Raw genomic sequence first — 23273 nt, 5'->3', positions numbered from 1 at the left:
TGCTGTTTAAATGCTTGACCGGATTTTCTCAGTGATCTGCAAAAGCAGGAGACATATAATGATTCAAAATTCATCACTTTCTCATTGGTTTACATAAATATGCTGTAGTACGCACCTTCATTTCAAAGCAGGCTTGGCCTTTGTTTACACCGTATGAGGCACGGCCACCTGCCCAAAGGTAAGCGAAACTCTCCATGGTAAGAGATGAGGCGCTATACCTGTCCCGGGAGACTTTGAAATTGAGATCACAATTGTCTATGGAAACAATGAGGAAAGAAATGCTGGTTAGTCCAAAAGGCAAGTTCATGTGTTTATTAAATGTTCACTACACTATTAGTCAATGCTTCTTAAACAAAGCCACTCACATGGATCCAGGCAGGCCAAGGTGTCGTCAAACTCCTTCATCTTCTTCATCAAGAGGTGGCAGAGGAGACTTAGACCTGAAATACAGTTAATAAGCCATTAATGCCATGGGTGAAGCAAGAGTGTGATGGACTGGCATGCTTCCCATGTCCAGGTGAGATCCTTCCTTAAAGCCAAGCAGCATCAACAGTAGATTACAATACCTTACAATGGCTGCTCACATCATCTTATCTGTTTTGTGAATGCAAACTTTACCATCATTGCTTACCAGTTTACCCCACGATGAAGCCTGAAAGAAAACTTGTTGGTAAAATAGAGAGCAGCGATGTTGTGCTATATGGAAAGAGTGTTGCCCTTTCCAATTCATCAGATAAAGGTCTGAAAAAGTCAAGAGTATTTTTATATCTACATGCAGATCTTCCTGAAAGGTCAAAACAATCTAAGTCGTATTGCTGTTTCGGTCCTTTCATTGCTTACACAGTTTACATTTTGTTCCAGATTATATTTTCTATTCAGCATAATCTGTAAAATTAGTTTTTAGGGACATCTGGAGGTGAAATCTTGTCAATTGTTTTCTGTAGCAACCAACATCATGTTACAGATGTCTGTCCTGTAAAGAGGGAGGTCATAAAGTCTTTACAATTCATAGTGTATAGGGGTTGCCATAATTATAATGTTCTGTCAGGCCCCATAAATTCAAGTAATGACCCTGCCTGGGACATCCCGACATCATTAGTAAATTGGTCAGATATTGTACAATTTAGTTGGTACAAAATAGTAGCTTGGGATTTTTCATGCTTGAGTTCTTCCATGAGGATTCAGTTACATTAAATAATATATACATTTTTGATCCATATACTAAAAGTACATAAGTAGACAAACATTTTTAATCTAAACACTGGTTCACTATAGGTGAGCATCACAAAAGCAGAAATCAAACCTAGACAAAAATTACATTTATTCAAACTGCAATTGAGCCACCACACACTTAGAGAAAAGAACATGCATTAGAAAGTGTAAACATATTTCCTTTTCCTTATGCAATGTGAAGAACTGCCCACATTTGTACTTACCGGCTGACACAAATGAACAGAATTTAAAAGGAAAAGTTATTAACAGTTTTGTTTTATATAGACAAGAATAACAGTAAAATCTTACATTTTACCTTTCACAATTATGCAAGGAAAAAGGAAACAAAAACCCTCAGAAAAAAGATGGAAACGGCGAAGGAACGTCTGAGAAATTAAACAATTTGCTTCATTACCATTTTCTTAACCACCCCATTACGTCATGATACATTTGCGATATAACTCAACGTCGCTGGCCCTCCCCTGCCATGACAGAAGCCGCAGCTCGTGCTATCGTCATTGCTTCGTTCGCTGTCTGATTCACCACACGCACATAAATCAGCCTGACAACAGTGTGAGTGTGTGTTTAACAAAAATATTGTTTTTCCATTAAAGCACTATTTGAAGTGTAGTTGCATATTCTTACTGAAGGTAAGGTGTTTTGTATTAGCCAGGAATGACCCTCAACAATGTTTTCCATTAGTTAAGAGGTAGATGAGGGTTGTATTTTTCTAGGTAAGGCATTGGCACTTAAAGCCAATATATAATATATATTAAAAGTGGCACTTCGGGGATAAAGAAGGCCATTGCTTCCATCCTTACCGGCTGTATTTGCTTTCTTCAATAAATTCAAAGTAGCCCCTTCCATGTTCCTCCCGGCGTCTCTTAACACCCTTCTTATTCTTCTGATCAGCACTGATGTCTTTGTCCGCATCCCCTTTGAAAATAAAACAAACAGTAATGAAATGCCCGGACGTGTTGGACCCTGGGTTTTAAGGGTGGCCCACACGACAAGAGTGCTCGGACTCCACCAGTTACAAAATCAACTGACCACCTCTGATCAGACAGAATATTTTGCTTGGTTATGTCATTCAGGATAAAAACTGCAAGCACTGATCTGACTGCATAAACCAGATCAGACAAAAACGTGGGTGGTGCAATTCCTATTGATTGTGTGCTGTTCTGTAAAAATGTAATTCATTCACAGTCAAAAAAAAAAAAAACACAAAAAAAAAAACAATGAGAAGTGGTATATTTTTAAGTAATATAAAGATTTAGCCTAATGTAGCAGGGTCACCAGCCAGTGCTCACATCTTTGACAACAAACAGCATCAACACGCACTATCCTGAACTGACCTTGAGCGGAAGTAACTCAGATGGCGCCTTCTAGTAGCCTGAACCGAAACTAATAAATGTCCCTGTCTTTCGACGCTTTTGTAATTTAACCTCTATCTTATAATATTCCTAACACTATCACCCACTTATAATGCATTTCACTGTATCCCTAACCTTCTGTACTGTCTGTCGTAAAGTTTTCTGCACAGCAACGTATGAGTCCACGCGAGGGCGACCCGCCTCAAGCTTGCAGCGAAACTGTCTAGTTTCTAAAACTAGCTCAACCGACCATAAACAATGCAATAAGAGCATAACTCCTTTATTTGAAGATTCGAATGAGTAATGCAAGTTACCTTTAATCGTAAAAAAATATCAATAGTAGCAAACTCCTGAAGACAATAGGTTCGAGCGGGTGATTAGATTAACTTTGCGAACACGGCTAAAAAAAGAAACCTTTAAAATCCGAACCACCAACTAAACTCAAACCAACCGGATTAGCACGTATAGTACGGAGTATAGTATAGTACGGAGTAGCACAATAGCCACCGGTTAGCCGTTAGCCACATATGCTAAACGACGATCTAACCGGCTTCAAAGCGCACGTGAACAGACTAACGTAAACGTTACTCCCGGCGTTAAAACACCTAAAAAAAAAACTCACCCTCTAATGGATGAGATTCAGGCTCACCATCTTCGTCTTCGATTTTGTCTATGATCTCGTCGTCTTCGTCCTCCTCCTCCTCTTCTTCTTCTTCATCAAGGGCTTTGTCCATTTCCACGCCGGCGTCCCCATCCTCCTCCTCTTTGCCCATTTCGTCGTCCTGGCCCTCACCCCCCGTCTCCATTTTGCTCCTCGGCCTCCATGCTCTCTCCCTCCGGCTCTTCTTCACTCATGACTTTTTGTTCGACCGCAACACTGTTTCCCTCGGCCTCGTTTTCGTCTGTTGCTTCTTCCACGGCTTCTTCCTCCTCAGCCAGGGCCTCAGAATCGAGCGCGGCCTGCAGCCGCTCCATGAGCTCGGCCTTCAATCCCTTGTCGGAGAGATTGCGCTTCTTGAGCTCGTCCTTCAACTCGTTCACCTTAAGCTTTTTGACGTTGATTTCACTCATGTTGTCGTTTTAGTGTATATGAGCTATTAAAAAATATTAAAATATTCGATCGTTGAATATTGCAGTCCAGGGAGAGCCGACGGCTGCTTTGCTTCTCTCGATTGCGCACAGCCGCGGTGATTCTGCGTGATCCACCGGCGAACAATTCAATGGCGCCTTAGGTGCTAGACCCCTCCCAGTGCAACAGCATCGAGGGAACTGGGCGTGTTCAGCCGTAATGACCCTCCTAGATGCTTACGACAACTGAGACTGGGCTATTCATTTTGGCTCTTGAATTCAAGATTATTTACAATGGCATTGTGAAATCCTTTAACGAGCATTGCAAATGTAAATGCATTCACATATAAACGATACAATAACTCCCCCCCACCCCTAGTGTTTTGCATAAGCCTTTTAATGTTTGCCTCATGCTTACACGTTTAACATGTTTCTTTTAACCGGGAATGACTAAGGAAATAATTGTTGGCTATGTAAAAAAGAAAAAAAAAAGAAAAAAAAAAGTAAAATCAATGTGTTTAGTTTATAGGCTATATATGTTCAAATACGATGTTGCATGTACGCCAATCAATATTTTTTCTACAATTATGAACCCCCTCCCCATCTTTTGCCATGTTGGGGTGCCTTTTTGCTCAAATGTAGAGTTAAAGACCCCCAACATAAGGCAACAAACAAGGCTTTACAATATGTTTGAAAAACGATGGATTAATGCACCTTTAACAAAATAGAAAAATTATTTCATCTCTGAATACACAACACATCATAATATATAAACAATTATATATATAATTCATTATACAAATACTTAAAACAAACACTAATTTCCAAACTTTGCAGTGTCTTGTATAAATCCGCATGTGGGCAGCGTTTGCAGAAGTACATGTTAGTCGATAGGTGGCGCTATCTCATGATTAATCTCACTATATGGTAGCTAACCACAACAGTGTTTGTGATCTCAATTCCTTAGAGCAATGACAAGTGGGTGGTACTGTACCGGAGAACAAAAAAGATGAAGACATAATGCAACAACAACCCAAGGATGAATAAGCTATAAAAAGCTCTTTTTTTCATCATATGTGCTTTGCTTGCACAGAATAAAGTTCAAAATGAGCATTAAAAACAACGGCAATTTACAGAACAGCTCGCGAGGGATGATTTAATTCAAGGACTTTTTGCATTTGCCTAAACAGAAATCAAATATTCACTTTTACTCACCGGAGTTCTCCAAGAACATAAAGCACGGTTCTCGAAATCAGCACGCGCTACGAGGACAACGCGTCAGCTTTTTTTGCGTGAAAACATAGCCTGATATTATTATAATTTTATTATTATTATTATTATTTTTTTTTTTTTTAATGAATGGAAACTTGTTGTGGAGGACGCGTTGAGATAACGAATTTATTAAACGCGTCTATTCATTCAGAATATGAAGAATCAAACAGGATACTGTGAGACAACAGGCAGTGAGCGGTTCATGGTAAGTAGGTGACTTAGTACTTCTGTTTGACTCTAAGTGATATGAATCATGTGTTAGCTCAGTTATATTACATTATAACGAAATCTAGAGTTATATATTAAATACAATTAATATGGGCGGTTTACGTTCGCAGATGAGTAACGTCAAAATGGGTCCCGTGTTCAAGGGTCACGCAGCGGCAGCGCACAAGGAGCGTCTCCCGCCCGAAGGCGCTGGCTCTTCAGCATATGATTCTCATGCAGCACCTTGGACAGGGTTCGCAAGCTCTTTCCCGACACCTCTCACCGACTCTCTCCTACGGTCAAAATACTCCAAAGAATCGTTAAACGGTTACCCCACTGAATACAGCCCCATCAAGTCCACCGGGACGAAAAGAGAAACGTTATTCGACACAGGACATTTGTGCAAAAAGTGCATCTCTCATTTCAACGTCTTCAAAAGGGAAGCGTTAAAGCAAGTAACTGACGAACGTCTTTCTACCAGAGTAAGTATATTTCTTGTATCATCTATTTGCATAGATTTAGAAACGATTATCATGCATTTTTTTGGGTGGTGTTTAGTGGACTGCTGCATGCATGTCCACCCCATCAGCCACAGTCTGTCTCATATTTCAATTACATATGAGGCGCATGCTTTTTTTCCCTTCCCCTTAAACGAGTTTAAATCGATTAGCTTTTGCAGTTGGTCTGTGATTCATGTGACACTCGTCTAGCCTTGATTACACTAGAATATGGGGTATAATGGGTGGGATATGAAAACTCAGTTCCTACTGAGAACAATAAAGTAAATGGCACTATAATGTGATCAGCTGAGACAGAGATGCATTTGTGGATGGCATGTGTTTGGTGGTGGGGAAAAATAGGTTAGTGGACCATAGTTGATTTTTTTTTTTTTTAAATCTTTGGCTTTTTTCCCCATAATATTTGAGATGGATTGAGAAATTACTTTAAGATAAAGTTAAAATGGGATTATCAGGGGTATTATAATCAACTAAAACTAAAGCTAATATTAAAACCATAAAAATAAAAACAAATTTACTTGGAGAGAAAAAAAGTTTAGTTGAAATCAAATGAAATATAAAATACATTTAATTTTATATTTGCCACACACACACACACACACACGCACATAGACTTATCGGCTATAAATTACGAAGACACAACAAAACTTTAACTTATATTCAAATGAAATGGAAAGTATAAAAATGAAAACTGAATCAAAATATCAATTATGTCAGTGATCCTAAAACAAAACTGGGAATTATTTATCAAGTCACCAAAAAATTTTGTGGTTTAAAAATCATGTTAAAAGATTTTAAATATATGTAATTATAAACACAGTTTGTCTGATATGTTCTGATGAGTTCTGATTAGTTAACAGTCACCAAAAACATTTTTCTTCCTTTGCCTCAGGATCCCAAAGTCTTCATTCATCTTTATGAGAGCATGAAACCACCTGCTAGTACTGTAGAAGCCTGGGGCAACGCGGACGGACGCTGTGGCGTCTGCTCCACTCACTTTAGCCAGCTAAAGCAGGAGGCTATCCGCACGATCCTCACCCAGGACCGGGCCATATGGACTCCACCTTCCACTGCCAACATCACATCCACAAGCCTAGACTCAGGCTCACAAACGCTCCCCAGAACCTCAAGCCACCGATCTGTTGTCTCAGACCCCCATCAGAGGAAAAGCAATGCAGCACCAGATTACTGGATTAAAGGACGTCAACATTTGGAGGCCCTGTGGCCCTTGTCCTCATGCAAAGGAAACAATTCAATGTCTCAAAAGGTAGGCCAATTTTTGTATGGATTTATTGCTGTATGTATTGCTGTTGTTTACACTAACACTTCAGGTCTGAAGGGTTGGTTAAGCCAAAATTTAAATTTTTGTAATCATTTTCATGTCATTCTAACCTCATATTACTTTCTTACTTGTGTGGAATACAAAAGAAGATTTAAAGTGTTTTCATCCATAAAATAAAAAATTTGTTGGGTTCAGTTTTGATTTGGACCCCATTGACTTCTTTAAATTATATTCATTTGTGTTGCACATGAAGAATTTTCATTTTTGGGTGAACTATCACTTTAATATAATACTAAGCATACATTACCATTTAAAAGATTTTTTTTTTGGTCAAGAAAGTAATACATTTATTCTGCAAGGACATTAATTAGATAAAACTGACTGTAAAGGCTTTTGGATTGTTACAAAAGATTTCTATTTCAAATTAATGTTGTTCTTTTGAAATCACTGTTCATCAAAGACTCTTTAAATAATGCTTCATGGTCTTCACAAAAAAGAATAAGCAGCACAAACTTTCAGAATTGATATTAATAAGAAATCTTTCTTTATCATTAATTTGGCATATTAAATCGATTTCTGAATGATCATGTGACGCTGAAGACTGGAGTAATGGAAACTGAAAATTTCAGCTTTACCATCACAGTAACAAATTACATTTGAAAGAAAAGTAAAAAAATAAAAATAAAAATGCAATAATATTTCAAAATATTCATACTGTATTTATAATATAAAATAAAGGCAGCCTTGTTGAGCAGAAGACACTTATTTTAAAAACACGATGAAGTCTTATGGTATTTCCAAATAAATCTTGCAAAGAAAGAAGCACTATGCTGTTCATATTTTATGTCCAGTACATCATCCATGTGCATAATGTAAGAGTATAGAAATGAAATATGCATAGCTATGTCTGCTCACCAGGACACATGCATGTTGTCTTGTGATACACAACCCTCTAGTCGGCCTTGATTAGATCCAGAAGCAGATGATACAGGACTTTTTCTGGTTAATGGTTAAACCCACATTTTATCAATGCCACAGAGAAGCCTGTCAGAAAAAAAAGAAGCTTGATCAATATCGCTGTAATATTTAATGACCAGTGAAATATTCATACACAGCGCTCGTAAATACAGATGAAATGAGGACACATTATGGAAGTGAGGCAGAGAGTGAATGTCTCGGGCAGCTCCATCAGCACTCAGTACCAGATCTTTATATGACGCTGACCGAGAGCATGATGGCAGACTGAGTCCATTAGCCCAGCTCCATTTCATTACACAAACATCCAAGGTGGACTCACTCAGTCCTTGAAGTGGAATAAAATAAAAAAAGATTAATGCATGGAGTAAAAGCAGAAGAGATGCATTTTGTAGGTTTGTATTTGAATAAGCAAACACAGATAAACATTGAAAGCGTAACGGCAACAAAAAAAAAAGAAAGATGTGCACATAATTAAATCTTAGATTCTCTCTGGAGGACAGAGAAGTGAGAGAAAGAAAGCAGAGATGGAGAAGAAAATAACAGTAGAGCCAATATTGCCATCTCTGCCCAAGGGTTGCTCCCAGCGCTAATTGGCGATATATTCTGCCAATGAAGGGGAGCAAAGAGGGGGCTCCTATTTCGCATGGCTGGATTGAAGCATTGATGAGACATAAAGGCAGGGAGTGACTCTACATATACAGATAACTGCAGGCAAACAATGGTTTTCTTGAACAGAGGCAAAGAAATACAGTCTGAATATTCTTATTCTGCCGAGAAGAGGTTCGATTTTGGGCAGAAGGATGACTCGTCCTGTCACATAATGACACACATAATGAGACAGATATAAACAGGTTCATGACTTCATCTGCACATATGACTCAGCTTGTAGTGGCTTTCACTGATAATAGTGTCTGACTGCAGTACATTAAACGCACTCATGTTCAGGGTGTAGTTCACACTGGCATATTTTTTAATCAATGTCAGAAAGACATTCAGTTAAAATACATCGAACTAAATAAACATATTGCGTGTCCAATTTAGTGTATCAAAGGAATAGTTCATCCAAAAAAATACACATTTTCTGAAACCCGAGGCCATGAAAAGATGTTAATAAATTTAGTTTCTTCAATGGAACAGAATTGGATAAATTTAGCATTATGTGACTTGTTCAACAGTTGGTCCTCTGCAGTGAATGGGTGCCGTCAGAATGAGAATCCAAACAGCTCTTAAAGCATCACAGTAATCCACATGACTTCATCTTGTGAAAATCTGTGTTTGTAATGAATCCATCAAAAAGATGTTTTTAACTTCAAACTACTGCTTCTAGTTTAAATGTGTGTTCTCTATCCATAATATTGCTTTCTCCACCGAAAAAGCTGGAGAGCATGCAGAGCAAGCACATTTACAATCAAAAACAGTTTATATCGCTGGATTTTGATGTTAGAGGATCCATTGGTAAGCAATTTATGTAATGCTACAATTCTCCAAATCTCTTCTGATGAAGAAACAAACTCTACATGTTGGATGGCCTGAGGGTCATTTTTTATTTGCGGGTCAACTATTCCTTTAATTACTGAGCTTGATAATATCAGTGAAGATCAATCTTTCTCAGTCCTCCCAGAGTCCTTTGCATGCAGGGAAGGTGAATGAAAAGGAGAATGTAACTACTACAGCACTATGCAACTATGGCGCCACACAGCCGACGCGTTCTTCCAGTATGTCCTCTCTGCTCCCTGCAGGAACATCTGCTGCCTTGTCTTTCTTTGTCAGGTAAGAGGTGCTGACCAGAAAAGAAAAAAGGTGTGTGTTGTAGAAAAGAAAGGGATGATTTTGTAAGCTAAACTCAAATCACGGATCTTCCACAGGGCAGCGCAGAAGTTGAACGTCATGGTTAGAAGAGGAAGACACTTCTCAGAGAGCAGTGCTTCCCAACGCATGACAAACTTCAGTAGCCTTCTGCTGAAATCTCCTCCTCTAGCACCAGCACACATTTTTCAAGCTTCTAGTAAGAGCAAGGAAACATCTGGGATGGGAAAGGTATGTTTATCTATAAAATGATATATATAATATATATATATAAATGCTTACTTCAAATGTTAATTGATTAATGTTTGCTACCTAACACAACCTAAATATTTGGATGCTTTTATTATTACGTGATATAGTACTGTTAAATAATAGTAGTTGTTAATTCGCTTTTAAATTTGTAATAGAAAGAGTTTAGATTTTTGCCCTCAGTAAATTGGTTTATGTTTTGCTATTATGCAATATTTGGTTTTATTACGTTTTCAGTTACTGACTGTAGAGATATGCATGCCTGAGAAAGAGACTTAGAAATATGGGAGAGTAAGTTTAAACTACAAGTTAAAACACACTGCAGGAAATAAAGAAATTGTAAGATATAAAGTCACATTATTCAATATTTGTCTGATTATGAGAGATAAGTTACTAATTGTGAGAAATAATGAGTAAGATGTCAGAATTACACTACCATGCAAATGTTTTGGGGTTGGTAAGATCTTTTTGATGGCTGCATTTCTTTTATCAAAAAAATGTAAGGCAGTAATATTGTGAAGTATTTTTACAATTTAAAGTATCTGTTTTTCTATTTTAATATATTATAAAAAAAATTCTTTTCAAAGCTGCATTTTCCACAGCCATTACTCATGTCTTCAGTTTCACATGATGCTGTAAATGCAATATTTATTATCAAACATTGTGCCACTTAGGCCATATATTTTTGATAAAAACCATGATACATTTTTAGGATAATTCAATGCATAGAAACGTCAAAAGAAGATCATTTATTTGAAATATAAATATTTTGAAACATTTTTACTGTCACCTTTTGATCACTTCTTAGTTTCATGCATCTTTGCTTAATAAAAGTATTGATCTCTATAAAAAATCTTACTGACCCCAAACTTTTTTTTTTTACAGTAGTCTCTGTTTTATTTCCTCAGTGGTGAATCACATTTTCCATAGTAAATAAATCTCTGTTCACATACTCCCTTATTTATTATTTAGTTAGTGGGATGAAGTGAGTATTTGACTGGTCATGTGATGTTAACATGCCCTCCATGTAAAATTAAACAGCTTTAATAAGCTACTGTTATGACTGGAGTCTCCCATCATTTAAAATGTTTCTTTGAGTACCATTTTCTGAATAAGGAAAAATGTTCCTTCCTTACATACCATGCCTCTGATCAGCTGATTTAGATGTCATTCAGTCTGTCCTTGAGATGTGGCTGCTTTCTAGCTGCCTCACAGTTTCTAGAAGCTGCTCATATACTGTAACCTCTGAATGGGATGTTAATGGCCTTCCCATTCCATCGCACCACCTCCTTGAGGAAGGGAAGTCAATTTAGTTTAATTGTAGCTCGCCCTTCCTTCACTCTCCACGGTTCACACTGATGGGACTCGTCTTGAGTTTCAAATTATATCGCTCTCAGGGTAGCACCTGGTAGCTAGATCGCACTCAGCACTGCACATCCAGCAACTGTAGCAGAGATAATGGATCCTTAAATAATTCATTTGGTGTAAATATGATTTGACAGACTCAGGACAGAGAAGATAATATCACTGGACAAATGCATTAGATATCAGACAAAGCATTAACGCTAAACCCGGTTTAGATGTGTGTTCAGTGACATCATGCTTATAGAAAGTGGGATATTTTTAAGTTTTCAATATTACCGTTATGGTTATAGTTACAGGAACATGTTTTGTTGCAGGAAAAGTCTGGTATCCTGCGATATATACCATATAGGTAGCATTAAATCATAAAACATTCCCCATCTTTATTATCACCACTGCATTAGCAGAGATTCCAATGTTGACCACAGCATTTCCCATCCTCTAATGTAAGACTTAACTAACCCCTAAGCTAAAATACATAATAATAATGTAAATAAATAAACATGAGGTTTCAATATGATTTAACCTTATATTTGCAAGCAATACATTTAAAAATGTATATGTAATATCCAATAAGTACATTGTTTTGGGTTTGTTCCCCCAATTCTAGGTCAAAGTGATGCTGCGAGTGTGTTCAGTTCCTGTGTCTGACCCATCTCAGTCCTACTCTTTCAAACTGGACATGCAAAAGAAACAGATCACAGTGCTGAATGTACCCACCTTCAACCCTCAGAGACAGACTGCTGGAACTACAGTCTCCTCAAAGACCTTCACCTTTGATGCTGCCTTTGGCCCTGAATCAACCCAGGTCAGGGTCACTGCTTTGTTATTTCTGTCTGATGATTTGAAACTGATATGTCTACTGTCTGGAGCCCATCTGAGTCATAATATCCAAACATCTGCAGCACTCTCAGATTTTGTCGCTTGAGTGCAGATATCCAATATCTGGATATTCTTATCCAGTACAATCAACTGAGATGTGTTAGATGCACATTTGGATAAATAATTGCACATCCTAAGAGACATAATCCATGTGAAAGGAAATTGTTTGTGTAATTTATGTACAGATGACAAATTATGAAATAGTGTTGTCATATAAAAAAAGAGAGAAAAAAAACAAGCTGGAGTATTATTTTTCAGGCAGAAGTTTGTGAGAACAGCTTGTGTGAAGTGCTGCAGTGTGTGCTTGCAGGAGCTGATGGTTGTATCCTAAGCTTTGGACAAACCAATGTGGGTAAGTGAGTGATATTAAAATCTTTTTTTAAACCTTACAAGCATGACATGTTTTGTATCACATTTGATAAGTCAGACATTTTATGGCTCATATATTATGATGCAGTGAGAATATGGTGCTCACACTTAAAAAAGAAAAATGGAATAACACCTCAATTTTATTTAGGACATTAACATGCAATTAGCTGCTTTTATTTATATGGCCAAAAAACTAGATGAAATTCTGATAGCTTGTATGAATGCCTAGTTTTCTGCCTAGTTTTAATTGTAGAATTGTTTTATTTAGCAAAAAAGCTAAATGCAACTATTTTTGTAGTTGAAAACTAATATCTTTCAAGTACAACTTTATATATCACACAGTATATGTTAATATCTAGCAATATTATATTAAATCTAACAATTGTAAACCTTATTTCTCATATTTGCATCTTCATGAAGCACAGTATGACCTGCTGCAGCATGACTTAACTAATTTTAAACTTCATCTCACAATTATCTTTTCATTTTTTACTCTGAGGCAAACAGGCTTCCGTAGCTCTGCGTCCAGTGGTGCTGACACAAAAAGGTTCAGATTCACATATTTTTTAGCACTGTGTGTGGCTTGTGGAGCCTCTCAATGAATGTGGATTAAACGCAGAGGCAGCACATCACAGGTCATTTACCTTTAAGGTTATTAATTGTTATCCACCCTAAATCATGACAACAGTCTCTACATAGCATTTGGAGTATGACATCATTCTCTATTAGCTAGATTGAATTACCCGCTCTCCGTGTTGGCCCTTGGCTCCCAGCCAGACATCATAAATCTTTTAAACCGGCCCATGCTTGACTGCCAGTAAAGTGCTTTACATTTAATCGGTCGTGACATTGCCACAATGCATTTTACACCCCAGTTTGTAAAGTCATTCACCACGTATTTAAGCATATTTCAGTCTGTGGATTTTTGTCATTCTGCAAAACCCTTATGAGGGGATTTTCCACCTAATGATGATCTGTTATAAAAAGTGGCTTTTCTCCCTTTCTTTCTTTTTTCTAACAGGAATGTCTTACACAATGATTGGGAATGATGGTTGCACTCAAAGCCTTGGAGTCATTCCATGTGCTATATCTTGGCTTTTCAAGCTTATTACCAGGAAGAAAGACAAGACATGGGCGAACATCTCAGTTTCTGTGTCAGCTGTAGAGGTCTGTGGGGAAAACAATGGCATCAGGGATTTACTGGCTGATGTTGACATGGGCAACTGCAAGGAGACCTATCCACCAGATGCTTACCTCAAAGAGGACCCCGTCTGTGGAGTACAAGCAAGTGTTGAACACACTTCCTTTGTTTCAATTTCTAGACATTAATTTATTTTTTATTTCCATTTATCTGTCAGCACTTTGTGCTTATTGGCCTCAAATGCATTGAAAATTTTCCTATAATATAGTTAGATGATGGAAAACATGAATTTTAATTCAAGCATATGCAGCATTCATGTAGCATTTAAAGAAATATTCCAGGTACAGTACAAGTTAAGCACAATCCCCAGCAATTGTATAATTTTGGCATAATTAATCATTAAAAAATAATAATAATGGCATAATGTTGATGACCTTATCCATTTTCATAATTTTATAATTATTGTAAGGTTTATTGTGGTCAGTTGTCATGTCATTTGAAAAGTGATACGTAATTCAGAATAGGTTAAAAAAAATTACACATATTGTCTGAATTTATGGCTATACTAAACAAAGATTATTTTAATGTTTGTGGATTGCTTTATTCACTGAAGTCCCTCAATGTAACCCTAATTTTTGCTTTTTATAAAGAAAAGGATAGTTAAATGCAAATTATTTTTGTAGTAATTTAATCAACATGATGCCACAAATGTTATTGATTGAGCTGAACGTAAACGGAACACAGAATATTCCTTAAAACAACATTTCGCATTACATTTATAACCCTTTGCATGGCGTATTATCAATATTCATGAGTAATCAATAGTAATTAAATATATACTCATTGATATGTTAATTGAGACATTCCCATTTACTTGAGAGTTTCATTATTGGATTTTGTTATCTTGATCACAGCTCTGCAACCACAGTGTACTAAATGCTCCAACTCCAGAAAGAGCAGCTTTCCTACTAGATGCAGCTCTTGCATCTCGCAGTGGGATGGTGGACAGTGGAGGGAGACCACCACATTGCTGTCACATGTTCTACACCCTGCATGTTCGCCAACAGCACATAGGAACCAGCGCCAAATCTGGGAGTGAGTTCAGTTGCCTTTTAATCACTCTTATATAGAGATGTATATGAGCAAATTCTCAGTACAGATTTTCAAATAAACAAAGGCCTATTAGATGACATTTCTCACACACTATGATCCAGGAAAGTGACATTTCATTCTTGTATCTGTTTTTAGCATATTAAAAAAGACTCTTTTGCATATATGACATGACCGTTTTCTTAAAATTGTTTGTTTCTTTATTATTATTCTTGAAATTGCTGGTGTTATTAAAATATATACTTTCCTCAGTGAATGTGGATCAAAGCAAGCTGAGCCTGATCGATTTAGGGAGCTGTGTGGGGGAGAGGGAAGGAAGCAACTGTGGAGTCTGCCTCGCTGAGCTTGGAAACTTTATCGCAGCCAATCTCAACAGACATAATCAGGTCCCTATTAGGTATGACTTTGTATGTCTTGATTATGAAAATAGAAAAATGACTTATAGTTAATGAACTGTTTCCCTCAAAAATAAAAATTACTCCATGATTCACTCACCCTCAGGCAATCTTAGGTTTGTGTGACTTTCTTCTTTCAGGCTTTATAATGGCAGTGAATAGTGGTCAAGTTTATTTTAGAAAAATACGCAGGTACTAGGCTACTTTGCAGTGGTCCATCAGAACCAATCTAAAATATTCTGAGCATAAACGCGTATTAGTGATTCAGGACCACTGTTGGGAACGTTACTTTAAAAAAGTAATTAGTTATATTTACTCACTTCTTGTTCCAAAAAGTAACTGAGTTAGTAACTGAATTACTTTATAATAAAAGTAACTCGTTACCAGGGAAAGTAACTATTTGCGTTACTGTAAAAAAAAAAAAAAAGTTGCTATACGTCAAAGATTTTTTTTTTTTTTTGCAGTTTTCACAAGTCAGTTGAAATGAGTAGAACAGCTGGTGTTCGTACGTTTGGCCACTAGCTTTGTATATATGCCTGTGTCACACACATTACATGCACATTCTTGCCTTTGACCACAATGAATTTGAAGTAGTGCTTATATCTCCACCTTGAAAATGCAAACTTTTCATCGGATTGCTCCTGACTCACCATCTCTGCTGCTGCTGCAAATCTCTGTTTAGCTGTTGTGTGCGTTTGGCGCCGCTGGTGCGTGTGCTGGCATGATTGTAAAAACACTGGCTCTGATTGGCTACCATGAAACACATAAATCTGCCGTAGCCAATCATAATCGCTTATCTCGTTATCAATTAACCCACCTCCTCACTCCTCACATTAAATCAATTCATAGTAACGCACCACATTTAATGTCCAGTAATTTTAACGGCGTTGTAACGACGGGAAAAGTAATTAGTTAGATTATCCCGTTACTGAAAAAATAACGTCGATACCTAACGCTGTTCTTTTAAACGGCGTTATTCCAAACACTGTTCAGGACAAGCCAAAAACATGGTTTGGAAAATGAATTCATGGTGTACTCACTTATTAAATACATTTAGTACATTTTGAACACAAAAAAGTTAACGAATGCAGCTTTAAAAAACCAGTCTTCTCTGGGCTTTTTAATTTCCAACATCAAATCCTTGTCTTGTACTTGTACTAATTTGTGACCAGTATTTTGTTTTGCGCTATCCTCTGTGCTTCTGTGTTTGTCATTTTTACTGGAGCGTACGCTATGCCTACATCCTGCAATCACACAGTCACATGTACAACAGTTAGAGTTATGCTAGAGTTTACGGTTTATAAAGTTTTAAATATGGATTTTTGTAATGCATCGATTCTGCTCAGAAGGCCTTTTTTTTTTACCCTGCCAGAGCCATGTGGATTACTTTAATGATGGATGAATGCACTTATTTATTTTTTTCTAAATCCTGACCACTATTCACCGCCATTATAAAGCTTTCAAGAGCCAGGTCATTTATATATATATATATATATATATATATATATATATATATATATATATATATATATATATATATATATCAGATTGTATTTGTTTGAAAGAAGAAAGTCATATACACCTAGGATAGATTGTGGGAGAGTAATCATTGGGTACATTTCATTTTCGGGTGAATTATCCCTTTAAGTTAAGTAATTAAGTCAATAATCGATAAGTGATCATTTCTTCATTACAGGGGAAGTAAATTAGCCATGCTTTTGCAAGACTCTCTGAGCAATGTCAACTGCTCCACCACAATTATTGCCCATATATCCACCTTGTCTGAGGACCTTACAGAAAGTCTTTGTACGATGCAGACTGTGACTCGAATGCGAAGACAGAAAAAGAAGATAAGGGTATGCTTATAGACATGTTCTCCAGTTTTCAGGTTCTGTTAATTCAGGCCATGATTTACTTTTTATTTAAATTGTTTTATATATCTCATATGAGTTGTAAAATGTACTTTTTTTAAATGATGGACATGTTAACCAGTTTTCAAGTGCTGTGGATTTAGACTAAGTTTTTTATTTTTGCATTTGTTTTTCAGAAATCTTCCTCAAGCTCGCCTGGAGGAAGAAGCTTAGGCAGTGAGAGGAAATTTAATACTTCCACCAAGCTGAGATTTCAATCTACGGGAACACTGGATCAAGATCTCTCCTCTCCTGGTTTCTCTAGTGATCCAGTATTTTACCCTGGGAGTGATAAGTCTTGTGATACCATTATCTCTATGGATCCTTCTGGCCTCCTAGATAAAGAGGTTACAAATAGAAGCAGAGAGGTTTTGCCTATAATTCCATCCTTACTCAAGAGCAAACTGGAGTCCAAGAAGCTCTCGCTGATGAAGTTTTGTGAAATCTCTCCACCAATTGCCAATCGCATGAAGCAGATATCAAAAGAAAAGACTAAGGAAGAGTCCACACCAACAACTTTGCAAGATAAATCAGATTTTGAGTGCCTGAAGTGCAACACATTTGCAGAACTCCAGAATCGACTGGGAAACATAGACGGAACAGAGTTGGATCCATGCAAAGATCAGCAAGTGAACACTATGAGCAAATCACCTCACTTGAGCCAAACCAAAAAGAAATCCAGTTCATTGGACATTCAAGCATTAAACAACAGAGAACTCAATAGTACCAGACAAGGAAACTCCACCAAAACATTTGCGATAATTCACAACGGTGAAGAAACCACCAATTCACCCAATATTCAGCCACAGCTAGATGTTGTCAAACCGAGTGATTCCATGCTGTCTAGCCAATCTAAGCTTCATTCTAAAATAATGAATATGATGCCCACTGCACTATCTTTGAAATTGGAAGACCAAGGTAAAATGAGAGTATCGGAGAATTCCACACTGCAATCGGAGACAAGAATATCTCCCATCGGCAAGAGTTCTCCGAGGTCCACCTCGTCCTCTTCTTTTTCATCATCCCTGTCTTCCAGTTTGAGCTCCCCACCGGCTGTTTCTGCCCCTTTGAATGGAGACATTCCACATTGTACAGGAAAAAAACAACGAGAGATGAGGGCCACCATCACTGTGACTGTTCAGAAGCCACTAGATCTTAATGGACACGATGAGCTTGTGTACACCGTGGTTGAGGAGGTAACAATAAATGGAGCCACCGAGCAAGGAAAGGCACAAATATTAAGTATTCATGAGTCGCAATCTCTCCAGGCTTTAACACCAGGAAGTCAGTCTGTGAGGATTATCGGCAGCGTAGGTGAAGAGCAAACAGAAAGTTTTTATAGTTCCAACTCTGATGCACAAACTTCAGAGCATGAAGCCTCCACGGACCCATCAGATGCAGCTATTAAACACCCAAAAATCAATGCACATATTGACAAGGCAGGCGGCTTCATTGATTCAAAAAACCTTCAGCAGCATGATACTTGGTCTGAAGTGCCTCTGACTGAAGATGTGAAAGAGATACCTAAAGGAGCCATGGTTAAACTTAACCCTCCCTGTGAGGTCTCTGCGTCCAGAAAATATGCTTGTGAAATTAAACCTGAGGAGAGCTGGTTGTGCCAAAACAACAAGAAAGACGGCAAGGATGTCCCTCACATGAAAATAGAACAAAAGAACCCACAGAGTCCAAGAGAAACTCCAGAGAAGAAACAATATACAAAGAAAGATGGCCCTGTAGAATGGACCAAAGACAACATGCCACCAACATCAACAAACAGTCCCAATCTCAAAAGAAAAGAGACGAAAGAAGAATTTGGAAAAGCCAGAAGTGCAACGATAAACATGGCTACTGAAACTACGACCAACACTAAATCTCATTTCGAGGAGAGCAGCAAGTTGTTTAATGCCAAACTGAAAGCATTATCTGGTAGGAGCCAAACATGGGATCACAGTATGAGTGGACGCTCAACAGGAAGCGTTGAAGGTAATTCTAGCTCAAGACTTAAAAGCAAGTTCCTTGAAGAGACTGCTTTCATTGATATGGCTCCGAAAGGCCTTTTAGATAAAGATTATATTTCAGCACAACCCAGCCCGCTAGGTTTTAAAGAAGACTTCGAGGACTTTGTAAGGTGTCGAGCTAGTCAGAGTCTCGGGAGGGTTCCACAGTTCTTCCCCATGCAGGATGCCAACGATCCAACCCGGCCATCGAAAAACGGTCACTCTAAGACAAGCACCATTAATAAATTCATGCCCAGTTCAAAGGTCCACAAGATGCCAAACTTGTCTCCTAAACCCACTAGAAACTCGATCAACCGGAGCTCAAGCTTTTCTCCTAACGGAACACATGTCAGACAGAGCTCCTGGTCGACACACTCCCTATCCCGAAGTCAAGACAACGGCAGTTTGATGTCCCCCGGTGCAGTCCGGAAAGGAAGAGTTGAGCTTTTAAGAAGCAGTAGAGATTCTCTTTCTGCTTTTAGTCAAGGTGGGTCTGATTTAGATGAATGTGAGGAACTGGGGACGATGAAACCTTTTGTTCACACATTGCCATCGCCGTATAGCCGGATCACAGCTCCCCGGACCCCACACCACTGCAGCGGCCATGCCAGCGATACCACTAGTATTCTGAGTGGAGAGATGCCTCCTGCCATGTGTAAAACAGCTTTACTCTATAACAGGAGCAGTATGGTCAGTAGCGGCTATGAAAGCATGCTGAGAGACAGTGAAGCTACAATCAGCAGCAGTTCAACGCACAACTCCATCAGCGATCAGAGCTGCTCGCTCGGTGCTGCTAAAGGCATGAGAAGTAACAAGAAAAGAACCAACATAGGTACGGAATTTATTTTTACATCAATGCATTCCGGCATAAAATCAAACAATATGGTCTTCACCTGTCTTTGTCCACAGGGTCCAGTCTAAGACATCCATCTCAAGAAAACCTCCTGTCTCTGAAGAGATCCGTCAGTGGGCCCAAAACGCACCGGGTGGATCGGAGTGGTTCTGACTCTTATGAAATTAAAGTCTATGAGATTGATAATGTAAATGGCGTACAGAAGAGAGGTGGGGCAGGGAACAAGGTGAGGTTCAAAATGTGTCAATGAAAAAAAAAAGTGTCTGTCTGCTTTGTATTTCATTCACAAACTGCTGTCGTTGTATGGTCCAGTAAATTGGTAGTGCTTCATTCAACTCGTACAGTTTTCTGAATTGCTTACAGACACAAAAATCTTGACTCGCAACATTGTTTTCTAGAAGTAAAGGCTGGGATATCCTACCTGACTTTTGCCTAGAGTTGTACCCAATTTGCAGTCCGTAGGAGAGCATTAGTTGGCAAAAGTCAAAGCAGTCAGAATTTTAGGCGCAAGTTTGTATTTATAATGACCTGTAAATGCTGAAATCTGCTGTGATTAAATGTTGTGTAATGTATTCCAGCCTTAAGAAAGCTTCAAACGCTCATTTCTTTCTTTTTTACTCTGACTAGAAACAATACACTGATTCAGAACAAATGTGATTTTACATTTTTTATACATTCTATTTTTTTTCCATTACTGAAAAATATGCAATTCTTTGTTGAATATTTAGGAAATATTTGTCATTATTTTGTTTTTCAAATGTGTAATTCACTGTTTTTGTTTTCATTCAAAAATTACTTTACGTATTCCTTCAATAATGTATTGTAAACATTGAGGAGATTTTGACAATGTAGTAAAAACACTTTTCCTCAAATGGTGCTTAATTTCATTCAAAGGATATTGTTATCACAAAACCAAAACTGAATGTTCAGGAATGTATTTTTTGTTGTTGTTGTTTGTTTGTTTTTCTGTTCTGTTCTGTTCTTATTTTTCACTTTAATTTATGTAGTAGGCTAGTCTTATTTTATAAAGTTTACAATGTATAGTTGCACATTCATTGTAGTAAGCGGTCCTGGTCATATATTTTAAATAAATTTCACAGTGTGTAATTCAGTGTATCTGTGTATTTGATGGCTTTTATGGGTCAAGATAGCTGAAAACTGTTTCTGATATTAAATTGGTAAAAAGTGTTAAAAAAAACGTAATATTACTTTAATATAAAACCCTGTGGTGTAATAGTAGGCCAAATGCTTATCTCAGCTCACTCACATTTTATATGGAGGCAAACTTACTTTTTGTCATCCACGTTTTCAGGGTATAGTCCTCTTTAGTGCAAAGCTGAAATTCTTGGAGCATCGACAGCAGCGGATAGCAGAGGTGAGACTCAGGTATAATGCGCTCAGGCGAGAGTTGGAACAGGCCAAGCATCATCTGATGTTGGACCCTGGAAAATGGACCCGTAAATGTAAGGGTTAACATGTTTGCTTATGTATATTAAGTAAATTTAAGCACTGCAGTAAACTGTAGGGTTGTTTATGGTTCTGCTTACTGTGTTTTATCATTCATTATGATACTATTTGTGTGATGTGTTTTGCAGTTGACTTATGGCAAACATTTGAGGTAGACTCCCTGGAGCACTTAGAGGCTTTGGAGCAAGTCACTCAACGGCTAGAGCGTCATGTTAACCTCTGCAAAGCACATGTCTTGATGGTCACCAGCTTTGACGTTAAACCCAAGTGCAGAAAAATACGGCATCGGCCCACGATAGATCATACAGCGTTCGCAGGAATGTAGCATGCCACGATTTTACATGACCACTTTTACCTGTTATGCAAAATATTAAATGATTTGCGTGCAAATATACGGAGCAACTACGGGGACATAGTGATGGAAAAAATGAGAACTGAAAATAAAAACTTGGCGTTCGCTAGATAGAATATATTTTTTAATTCCACATCATATTATTTCCATTGCAAAGGTTTTGTGAGCGAACTCGGGAGAACGCAAAAACATTGAAATATATGTTTTTTCTTTCTTCTCGTTTTATTTGTCTTCATGTCCCTTGAGGAGCTCCGTAGAAATCCTCTAACCATCTCAAAATTATCACATTATAAGAAAGCTTCTAGTGATGCTGTGCAGTCTCTACTTGAAATCTAATTTGCTGTCAGTGTTTGTGCTGTTAGCTTTAGCACAGAGAAAGTCAGAACAACACATTAGGCTGCAGACTGCTGTCTGAAATTATAAACCTATGGGTTTTTTTTTTACTGTTCATATGTTCATTCTTGGTAGTCAGGGTTTAGGATTTCCAATTGCACATTTGAAAATCCTTTGTTAACTTTCATACTGGCATATTTACTAGGTTAACAACATTTTAACAGTGTATCTTACAGCATGTAATGAGCATGTGACCTGTAAAGTAACTGCTTGTCCATCTGTAAAAATGTTCAACATTTTAATCTGTTTCATTCTCGATTATTTTTTTGTTTACGATGTGCTATTGCTCTAGCACCTTATTGTTTCACACAGTAGGCTATATTAGGCCTACTTTTGGGATTCATTTTACAAGTTTAAACATAGTAACCCATTCCTTTTCAAAATTACTAGTGTGAAATAAAAAAAAAAATGCTTACGCCAAGTTTAAAAGTGGCCTTCATTTGAATATAAAATTACCTTAATAAAAGAAACTTTTATTTAAAGTTATAGTCACTTTCAAGGTTGTAAAACGCTGTAAAGAAGTCATTTTTGACACCCAGTGTATTTTTTTTTTTATTTATTTTTTTTTTTTGCATGAAACGGGAATAATTTTCAAGCCACGTTTATTGTAAATGCCTTTTATCCTTATTGTGTATGTGCTAATAAAAGGTTGTTATTCGCTTTATTGGTTTTTATTTAAATTAAGCCACGTTTTTATTGAAATTGTATTAATTTATTTACATAATACCCACTGTAATCATCGAATAAGAAACATGGCATTATATTTCTTAAAAAATAATTAACAGACACTTAAAACTGTGGTTTGTGTTTTTCACGGAGGATTGCTTAAACATTCAGACATATTGCAATGAGTCAACTGATTGGCTCACTGTGCTGTCAAAACATATTACCTGGCTGTGATGAATGGCAGAGTTAACTCAGATGGTACAATATAATAAAAACTTCCCTATTATGAAGTCAGACGCAGCACAGACATGCAGCAGCTCACCATAACGACTCCATGTTTCAAGGGCTGCGTTTACTTTCTGCTCCAGTTACTGCTCACAGCTGTAATGTCAGCACATAGTTTATTTATAT

The 23273-nt window shown here is 37.5% G+C and overlaps 2 protein-coding genes and 1 pseudogene across 3 annotated transcripts; 1 reads left to right on the top strand and 2 right to left on the bottom strand.

The window, feature by feature from the left end:
• LOC113037881 (translocation protein SEC63 homolog) overlaps nucleotides 1–196 on the bottom strand; it is a 7937-nt pseudogene extending 7741 nt beyond the window's left edge.
• LOC113120467 (heterogeneous nuclear ribonucleoprotein U-like) lies at nucleotides 3–3420 on the bottom strand. 2 transcript variants are annotated; one of them, XM_026290292.1, is made up of 5 exons: nucleotides 3208–3420; nucleotides 2034–2148; nucleotides 366–440; nucleotides 116–255; nucleotides 3–36 (listed from the first exon to the last, which is right to left on the bottom strand). In XM_026290292.1, the coding sequence occupies exons 1-3, from the start codon at nucleotides 3389–3391 to the stop codon at nucleotides 392–394; spliced, it is 348 nt and encodes a 115-aa protein (XP_026146077.1). In that variant the 5' UTR covers nucleotides 3392–3420; the 3' UTR covers nucleotides 3–36; nucleotides 116–255; nucleotides 366–391. The 2 variants fall into 2 exon arrangements, with proteins under 2 accessions (XP_026146077.1, XP_026146078.1); XM_026290293.1 differs by having other exon boundaries at nucleotides 3235–3420.
• A 1613-nt stretch (nucleotides 3421–5033) lies between these two features.
• LOC113120465 (kinesin-like protein KIF26B) lies at nucleotides 5034–22564 on the top strand. Its single transcript, XM_026290291.1, has 15 exons — nucleotides 5034–5130; nucleotides 5264–5614; nucleotides 6543–6917; nucleotides 9523–9680; nucleotides 9776–9947; nucleotides 11938–12135; nucleotides 12468–12561; nucleotides 13600–13862; nucleotides 14634–14814; nucleotides 15082–15226; nucleotides 16921–17080; nucleotides 17272–19963; nucleotides 20041–20210; nucleotides 21297–21447; nucleotides 21580–22564. Exons 1-15 carry the CDS (start codon nucleotides 5080–5082, stop codon nucleotides 21774–21776), a joined length of 5358 nt encoding a protein of 1785 aa, XP_026146076.1. The 5' UTR covers nucleotides 5034–5079; the 3' UTR covers nucleotides 21777–22564.
• The last annotated feature ends 709 nt before the right edge of the window (nucleotides 22565–23273 follow it).

Source organism: Carassius auratus, chromosome 20 (assembly GCF_003368295.1).
Source record: "Carassius auratus strain Wakin chromosome 20, ASM336829v1, whole genome shotgun sequence".
Lineage (NCBI taxonomy): Eukaryota > Metazoa > Chordata > Actinopteri > Cypriniformes > Cyprinidae > Carassius > Carassius auratus.
The sequence above is the reverse complement of the archived record's forward strand: the minus strand, read 5'-3'. Positions and strand labels throughout refer to the sequence as shown.

Coding starts and splice junctions, on each gene's coding strand:
- LOC113120465 (XM_026290291.1), top strand. CDS start 5,080: ATGAAGAATCAAACAGGATACTGTGAGACAACAGGCAGTGAGCGGTTC. Junction 6,918..9,522: donor ACAATTCAATGTCTCAAAAG/GTAGGCCAATTT, acceptor AATCTTTCTCAG/TCCTCCCAGAGTCCTTTGCA. Junction 12,562..13,599: donor CTTTGGACAAACCAATGTGG/GTAAGTGAGTGA, acceptor TTTTTCTAACAG/GAATGTCTTACACAATGATT.
- LOC113120467 (XM_026290292.1), bottom strand. CDS start 3,391: ATGGAGACGGGGGGTGAGGGCCAGGACGACGAAATGGGCAAAGAGGAG. Junction 2,149..3,207: donor TGAATCTCATCCATTAGAGG/GTGAGTTTTTTT, acceptor TTATTTTCAAAG/GGGATGCGGACAAAGACATC. Junction 441..2,033: donor GAAGAAAGCAAATACAGCCG/GTAAGGATGGAA, acceptor ACTGTATTTCAG/GTCTAAGTCTCCTCTGCCAC.